This window comes from Nematolebias whitei, chromosome 5, assembly GCF_014905685.2.
Source record: "Nematolebias whitei isolate Nwh7 chromosome 5, NemWhi1, whole genome shotgun sequence".
NCBI classification, from domain to species: Eukaryota; Metazoa; Chordata; class Actinopteri; order Cyprinodontiformes; family Rivulidae; genus Nematolebias; species Nematolebias whitei.
Genome location: NC_056502.1, coordinates 1,035,905 through 1,044,642, shown reverse-complemented (window position 1 = coordinate 1,044,642; position 8,738 = coordinate 1,035,905). Strand labels below are relative to the sequence as shown.

Below are 8,738 nucleotides of genomic sequence, written 5' to 3'. Positions count from 1 at the left end.
GGGGGGGGGTGTTGCGATAGACAAAGCTTTTCCTTAGTTTACACATTTCCCAGGAGAAATTGATAAGTCGGCCTGTTCGAGGCCAACCATGGAGTCAGATAATCCACAATAGTTGATTTATTCAGACAGACTGTTTTTTCCTTGTCAGCCTTGAGTCTTACTGGTACTTCCAAGGTCTGAAATGTCCAGATCAGGGTGCATTCTACTGGTCCGTGCTTTCGAGCCTCTTCAAGAACGTTTCATGCTGATGAGTCCAAAGCCGCAGGTGGCCTGCGATTCAAATCACTTCTATCTTACGGTTTAGCTCGTAAATCAGCTGATTTTGAGTCTTCAAAGCACGAACCAACCTTCACACAGGCAGCTGCTGACGAGGTCCAAATTATCTGCGGCCGCCTTCTTTGTATGTTCATAAACCAGGAACCAGACTATTCCAAAAACAGGAAGCCTGTTATCATAAATCCAGTTATATGCAATTTCAGCGTCCTCGATCGATAGCAGAGGTCGACACATCCCCCCAGAGGTATATCCATCTGCATGCGTCTCGTCCGAGCAGATGAGGGTTCTCCAGGACCCTGTCGCTTTGTTGAAAAGATTTTGTCATTCGCGTTGAAAGTCCAGTCGGTCAGATCCAAAACAGTAGTTTTCATTTTGGAAAATGTGTAAAAATAGGAGCTGCTCTGATAGACAGACAGAGAGCAAAAAGGCAGGAGGAGAGCGGGGAGAAAGCGTGCGCCTCGTTAGAGAGCCAGTGAGGAAAAAAAAACATTAATTAAAAATATGCTAAGCACTAATAGTAGAACCAGGTGAGACCTGAAACCAGGTTAAAGTTTGCTGATTTCAGTTTTGCTCAGTTTTATTTTTTTCTCAATAAAAAGAGACAGAAAATCAACAACAAATCCTGAAAAACAAATCTTTGTTTACGCAACATATTTACATGTCATGGAATGAACAGGAAAGATTTTGAGCTACTCTTCTTTACAGAAACTCAAAGTCCTTCAGGTTTCTTGGCTGCTGTTTTGCAACTTGAAGGTTCAGCTGCTTTACAGACCCTCTGCAGGACTGAGGTCTGGAGACCAGCTTGGGTGCTCCAGGTCCTGGTTCTGCTTTAGCTGCTACTTTGTTTCCTTGGTGGGATGTTTTGAGTCAGTATCCAGCAAGAAGACCCATCAATGACCCATCTTCAGTGTTCTGGCTGGACGACAAAAGTTCTGGTCCAAGAGTTTACAGTTCTTTGTCAGTTTGTACTTCATAAAGTTTCCACCTCCACGCTTGACTGTGGGGATGGAGTTATTCACACTCAGCATTGTTCTTCCTCCAAACACAGCTGGTCCAACTGATGCCAGAGATCTGATTTTTGGTCTCATCTGACACCCTAATATTCTCCCAAACCTAAGCCACCAAGCTCTCTGGAGAATTTAGAATAGAAACAGCCTTTATTGTCCCATGGATGGGAAATTCAAGTGTAACAGCAGCAACAAATAAAAAAATAAAAAGATTTCACACAAAATATCCTGATGCTGCTCAATAATCCAGGTATAAAAGTCCAAAACAGTTCAATCTGGTCCACTGGACATTCTAATAAACCAAAAAACAAAACAAAGCAAAAAAAAAAAAATGTAGAAACGTTTCGTCTCTCATCCAAGAGACTTCCTCAGTCTGAGGTGCTGTATTCAGCTCAGTCTCTTAAATAGCACCTTCTCAGAGTGGATCAACCAGTTTGCTGCTGACAACCAGAACCAGCTGATCACATGCTCAAGAAGGACCATCAGCCTAACAATGGATCATTAGCACCTGATGGCTGTTTACTGTTCACAGAGGGCTGAGTGATACTAGCAATCACAGCATTGTAAGAGGGGGACAGTTGAACCCGGAGGCTCCACCCCTGTTTAATGATGGACGGTGTCTTTTCACAAAGATGGCCTCCTTTACTCCTGACTGGAGTCCTGTTTGGGTTTCTTCTCTCTTTCAGGAAGGCCCAGTTAGGATATCCACATTGCTCTAGAGCCTGTCTTGTGTGGGATTTCTCCTTCTGCCTGGCTCCTGAGCTAGTGGGGATGCTGTCTGCTCTGTGGTACAGAGTCCTGATGACTCCTAACTTGTGCTCCAAAGGGTGATGGGAGTCAAACTGCAAATACTGGTCTGTGTGGGTGGGTTTGCGGTACACCTCAGTTTGCAAATGTCCTCTATCAGAGACTGAGACCTCACAGTCCAAGAAAGCCAACCTGCCATTTTTTACATCTTCTCGTGTGAACTTGATGTATTTATCCACAGAGTTGATGTGGTCAGTAAAATGTTGGACTTCCTGAGATTTAATTTTAACCCAGGTGTCGTCAACATACCTGAACCAATGACTTGGTGGTGTCCCTGAAAAGGACGTCAAGGCTCTCTTTTCTACCTCCTCCATGTACAGGTTGGCAACAATAGGAGAAACTGGAGACCCCATAGCACACCCATGTTTCTGCCTATAATATTGCTCCCCATATGTGAAGTAGGTTGACTGCAGGCACAGTTTCAAGAGTTGACACAGTTGTTCTGTGGAAAGTGTGGTCCTGCTGCTCAGAGTGGTGTCTGATTTTAATCTTAAACTGACCACCTCTACTGCATCATCAACAGGAATGCACGTAAAGAGTGATGTGACATCAAAAGAGACCATTGTTTCTTCAGTCTCCATGATGACATCCCTCACCTTGTCCACAAAGTCCATGGTGTTCTGTATGTGGTGTTCTGAGCTGCCAACTAAAGGGATGAGTACAGACGCCAGATATTTGGAAACATTGTAAGTGACAGAGTTAATCATGCTAACAATAGGTCTTAAAGGTACACCTTGTTTGTGGATTTTAGATAAACCATACAGACTAGGTGTGGCCTCCCCTGGGTACAGTCTGTGGTACAGAAAACGGTCAATAGCCTTGTCCTGTTCCAAAATTTTCAGGCAATCTATTAACTTCTTCTTGTAACCACTTCCTGGATCTCTTTTCAGAGGTTCATAAGTGGTTAAGTCACTAAGGAGTGTCATAACTTTCTCATGATAGTCTTTCTGGTTCAAAATCAGAAAACGAGAGCACATCACCCCTGTCTTAAAATCACTACACTGGCTCCCAGTTCGTTTCCGGATTAATTTTAAGGTTCTTTTGTTTGTATTCAAATGTCTTCATGGTCTCGCCCCACAGTATCTGTCCGTCCTGCTGTAGCTGTACATTCCCTCACGCTCTCTCAGATCAGCTGATCAGCTGCTGTTGGCCGTCCCAAAGTCCAACAGGAGGCTGAGGTGACCGAGCGTTCTCAGTCGCTGCCCCTGAACTGTAGAACGAGCTGCCTCTGACATCACTTCCTGTTTTTAAATCTGCTATGAAGACTCATTTTTTCTCTTTGGCTTTTAACTCAGCTTGAAATAGTAGTTTTGCTGTTTTTAAGTTATTTGTTTTATAGTTGTTACTGTTTGCTGTTTTAGGATTTGGTACTTCATTACTTTTATGGTATCTGTTGAGTTTATAGTTTTTATGCTTGTATGTGTTAGTGTACAGCACTGTGACAAACGGTGTTGTTTTAAAGTACTTTATAAATAAAGTTGTATTGTATTGGTTTATTGGTTGGTTTGTTGGTCGTAATCGGTCAGTCAATTTGTAGGAGCTGGAATCCGGGCAGATTGTTGAGGATCAAATACTTATTTTACTCAGTAACATGTAAATCAGTCTGTAACTCTTCTTGACATTTAGTTAACATACTGTCTCTTTCCATTAAAAGCAAACTATTGTACAATTTAGAGTGTGTATTTATTTGTTGGTGGTTAAACTGAGAACAAATAGTTTGCTTCTCTGTAAAAAGATGTGTTTGTGGTCAGTCCGTTCATCAGAGCTCTGTTCCCGGAGAACCTGGAGGCAGAAAAGAGAGGACGACCAACCACTGCGAGCAATAAGATCAAGGTGAGACAAATAGTGACAGATGTATCATGTATGAGGTAAATGGTTATTTACTAACCAAGATTGAACCGTTCCACCTGGTGTTTACTGTTATAAGTTCAGGAAAGGTCCAACAGGTTAATCCCTTCCTCCTTCTATTTAGAAACAAGCCAACAGTCTGGTCCAGACCCTGATGAAATGCACCCCCCATTACATCCGCTGCATTAAACCCAATGAGACCAAAAAGTCCCGGGACTGGGAGGAGAACCGAGTTAGACACCAGGTGGAGTATCTGGGCCTCCGAGAGAACATCAGAGTTCGTCGGGCTGGATACGCCTACCGTCGAGTCTTCAACAAGTTCCTGCACAGGTCACATATCCAAGACCGCAAGAACCAGACCCAGATGGTACTTCAAATGTTCTAATGGACTCATGTTCTGCAGGTACGCCATCTTAACCAAGGAGACCTGGCCTCAGTGGAGGGGCGAGGAGCGTCAGGGAGTCCTACACCTTCTCCGCTCGGTCAACATGGACCAAGACCAATTCCAGCTAGGAAAAAACAAAATCTTCATCAAAGCTCCAGAGTCGGTATGAAATGTTCAGGAAGTGTTTCCTTTCTTGCAAACTTTCAAAGTAAAGTTCTTGCTAGCTGAAACAGTAGGGTTCACAGATCCTGAAACCTGACCCGACAGATTCTGTTCTGGTTGCTTGTTTCATTTCTGCAGCTCTTCCTGCTGGAGGAGATGAGGGAGAGAAAATTTAACGGTTACGCTCGTGTCATCCAGAAGGCCTGGCGCAAACACATCGCTGTCCGCAAATACGTCAAGATGAGAGAGGAAGGTAAGAGAGCAGCAGAAGAATCCCCTCTAATTTTCCAAGGCTCTTTCTCTGAACTTCATCTGCTGCCTCTCCCAGCCTCTGATGTTCTGCTGAACAAGAAAGAGCGGCGCAGAAACAGCATCAACAGGAACTTTGTGGGAGACTACATCGGGACGGACAACCACCCTGAGCTCAGACAGTTCGTTGGACGCAGAGAGAGGATCGACTTTGCTGATGTTGTGTTGAAATTTGATCGAAGATTTAGGGTAAAACAAAATTCAATTCAAGAACCAATGTCATTGGACAAGACAACTCTAAAGCTATACTTTTGTTTTTTCATGACCTTTGACCTTGAACCTCCTGTAGAGTCTCAGATGCAGCTTATTTCTCTGAGCACTGCTCGGTCCGACCGTCAGGGTGAATTTCCAATGAAGACTCGGCTGTATGAAATGTTTTCCCTCTTGTGAATAATATTTCTCTCTGTAGAGTGATGAACTCTAAATGACCTTTGACCTTTCTCTGGTGGGCAGCAACAGCTGCTTCTTTAAGGGTCATTGCTGATGTCTTTCTGTCTTGTTGTTGTGTTAACTCCTGGATGTTTCTCTACAGGTGATCCACTGATGTGGTGTAGACCACAATAAACCTAAATATTTCAGTGGAAATGTATTTATTGTCAGAGAAGACAGAGGAGGTCAAGTTACCTTCTCTGTAAGCTCCTATCGTTGCCGTGGTTGTGTTGGCCCAAATGCTTCTGTCGATGGTTCTCCTGTGGTTCTCTGATATGTTCCTATTGTTCTGCAGACGGTGAAACGGGACCTCATCCTGACACCAAACTTCCTCTACATGATTGGTCGAGAGAAGGTGAAGCAGGGTCCAGATAAAGGTCAAATCCAGGAGGTTCTCAAGAGAAAGATTGAAGTCAGCAAAGTCCAGTCTGTGTCTTTAAGGTACGCTCCTAGAACTAAGACCAAGAACCTAAACAAGAACCAGGAAAACTCTCCAGCATGAACCTGGGTCAGAACCAGAAGTAGAGTCAAAACACATAAAAGAAAAATAGGGTAAAAACTACAAGTAGCATTCATTCATTCATTCATTCATTCATTCATTCATTCATTCATTCATTCAACCTTTATTTATACAGGCTAGTCTCATTGAGCCATGGGGACTCAATTGCAAGAGGGACCTGTTTCAGACAGAACATATAAAGTACAGACAACAAAACAGTAAATGACAACAATAAACTGCAGTAAAAACAGTGACAGTTCTGTAAGAACCAGATCAGAGCCAGAACTGGACCACAAAATCCTCAGAAAAAACAAAAAGACAAAAACCTGCAGAGTAAATGAGATTAATCTATGAGATTTAATTTTAATTCATGTCTGACCTGTCTGTCTGTCCGACCAGTATGTCTCTGACCTGTCTGTCTGACTGATCTGTCTGTCCGACCTGTCTGTCTGTCTGACCAGTCTGCCCCGTCTGTCTGTCTGACTGACCAGTCTGTCTGACCTGTCTGTCTGTCTGGCCTGTCTGTCTAACTTGTCTGTCTGACCTGTCTGTCTGACCTGTCTGTCTGACCTGTCTGTCTGTCTGACCTGTGTCTAACTTATCTGTCTAACCTGTCTGTCTGACCTGTCTGACCAGTCTGTCTGACCTGTCTGTCTGACCAGTCTGTCTAACCTGTCTGTGTGACCTGTCTGTTTGTTTGTCTGACCTGTCTGTCTGACCTGTTTCTTTGTCTGACCTGTCTGTCTGACGTGTCTGTTTGTCTGACCAGTCTGTCTGACTGACCTGTTTGACTGACATGTATGTCTGTCTGGCCTGTCTTTCTGACCATTCTCTCTGACCTGTCTGTCTGACCAGTCTGTCTAATCTGTCTGTCTGACCTGTCTGTTTGTTTGTCTGACCTGTCTGTTTGTCTGACCTGTCTGTCTGACCTGTCTGTCTGACCTGTCTGTCTGACCTGTCTGTCATATCTTTCTGTCTGACCTGTCTTGTTTTTCTGACCAGTCTGTCTGTCTGACCTGTCTGTCTGTCAGTACCCTGCAGGATGACCTCTTCATCATCCACGAGGCGGAGTACGACAGCGTTCTTGAGAGCGTCTTTAAGACAGAGTTCCTCAGCCTGCTGGTCAAACGCTTCCAGGAACGAACCGACAGGAAGCTGCCGCTCAAATTCAACAACCTGTCAGTATAAGACTCTGCTTCACTTCCTGTTTGGGTGTCCTTCAGGGGCTGTCTACATCTGTCCACATCTGTTATGACTGTCCATGTCTGTCCCAACAACCCCCCTCGTGTCTGTTTGGGTTGAAGGTGTAAATCTATTGCAGCCTGCAGGTAATGGTAAATGGTAAATGATATATGGACTCTACTTATACAGCGCCTTTCTATCTGATCAAGATACTCAAAGATCTTTACAACAATCTGTGCCTCATTCACCCATTCATACAGCTCTATACTAGATCTCTACAGAGAATAATCAGTGCTTTCATCACATTCATACACTGATGAGACACATCGGAGGCAATGAGGGGTTCAGTGTCTTGCCCAGGGACATTTCGGCATGTGACTGCTGGTGGAATCGAGCCCTCAACTCTTACATTGGAGGACGTCTACTCTAACCACTCAGCCACAGCCGTCCACATGGGGTCTTCTGTTAGCTGCTAATGCAAACTAGGAAGTATCTACTTGTTACTGAAATGTGTTTGCATGTCCTGCATTCTGATCAAACCACGCTCAGAACGCTGGACCCAGAACCCAGTTCTGGGAATGAAACAGGATGTCACATGACAGCATCCTGTCACATTATGGCTCATTGTTGTTTGATCCTGGCTTTACAAAAACGAAACCAGAATCCCAGGCACCCTCAAACAGGAAGTCTGATCAGAACTCCATACAGACACCACTGACAATGGTGCTGAACATTTGCTGACACACTCTGAGGAGTTTGGACTTTCAGAACTTTTATGTCCTTTCCATCCTCCAGTCTGGAGTTTAAGGTGAAGAAAGGTGGCTGGGGTCCGTTCAGCTCTTCAGGCTCCAGGCAAATCCAGTTCCAAGTGGGCCAGGGGGACGAGGCGGTACTGAAGGCCAGTGGGAAGGTCCTGCAGGTCTTCATTGGGCCTGGTCTTCCCAAAAATTCCAGTAAGTTCTAACAAGGTTGTGTTACTAAAAACTTTGTGTCCCTTTCTTCACTTCCTGTCTCGTCTGATCTGCAGGACCAACGAGGAAAGACAATCGTAAAAGCCAATACAGGGGCAGCTGGGCTCCGCCCACCAAGCATAACACCTCTGGTAAATGTAGATCTGGTTCAAGTGCCAGAACCTCTCTGTCTGAATGTCAGGATGATGATTGATTTTTATTTTTGCTTCAGGACTTCCTCTGAGAAGCAGCGGAGCACAAAGAGGCCAGCAGACCTTCTCCAGAGCCTCCCTGCTCAGGAAGCAGACCAGCATGGAGCAGCCCACCCTGCCCCGTCTACAGAACCAGCATCGCTCTGGACATCAGCAACCTCGGAACCAAGACATGGGTTTCATGAACGTCCCGGATCAGGGTGCTGCAGGGTGAGACCCCTTGTGAGAGTAACCAGTGGAACCAGTAAAATCTGACAAATATATAGTTCTCACAAATGTGACCAGTATTGCGCAATACCGGGTTTTCTGCCATTTGTTGAGGCGCATGTGAAGAAGATGCTTAGACAGACCAGAGCTCAGTATGTTGATACTCTTGACCAAGAGCAAGATCTAGGCGTAAAACAGCTGCGGTCCCTATGAGGAGGAAAGAAATGATGTCAGACGAAGCGGACAAGTCGTCACCGAGAAGTTACTTTGATATCGTTAATTATTAATGAACACCAGGAGTGCTACCACGGAGGAGCTTCAGCTTTAAATCCACAGATGTTCATAATCAATGACGGATTTGTGACGGACGTCCGAACTCTTCATGTTAACAAAGTTCTGGTGACTGGCAGAGTAAGTAGTTACAATAATATACACGTAGATGTTCCTCATAGCTACATGCTACAT

General features: G+C 44.6%; 1 protein-coding gene across 1 annotated transcript in view; it reads left to right on the top strand.

Annotated features, from left to right (window-relative positions):
- The window catches only part of LOC119409595 (unconventional myosin-Ie), a 19,212-nt gene extending 10,932 nt beyond the window's left edge, over window positions 1-8,280 (top strand). Inside the window, exons 14-23 of the mRNA XM_037676495.1 lie at window positions 3,842-3,923; window positions 4,063-4,268; window positions 4,342-4,486; window positions 4,624-4,738; window positions 4,814-4,983; window positions 5,519-5,664; window positions 6,754-6,900; window positions 7,700-7,857; window positions 7,932-8,006; window positions 8,087-8,280. Of these exons, the coding sequence (XP_037532423.1) occupies window positions 3,842-3,923; window positions 4,063-4,268; window positions 4,342-4,486; window positions 4,624-4,738; window positions 4,814-4,983; window positions 5,519-5,664; window positions 6,754-6,900; window positions 7,700-7,857; window positions 7,932-8,006; window positions 8,087-8,280 (1,438 nt within the window). The remainder of the gene's footprint in view (window positions 1-3,841; window positions 3,924-4,062; window positions 4,269-4,341; window positions 4,487-4,623; window positions 4,739-4,813; window positions 4,984-5,518; window positions 5,665-6,753; window positions 6,901-7,699; window positions 7,858-7,931; window positions 8,007-8,086) is intronic.
- Window positions 8,281-8,738: the final 458 nt, after the last annotated feature.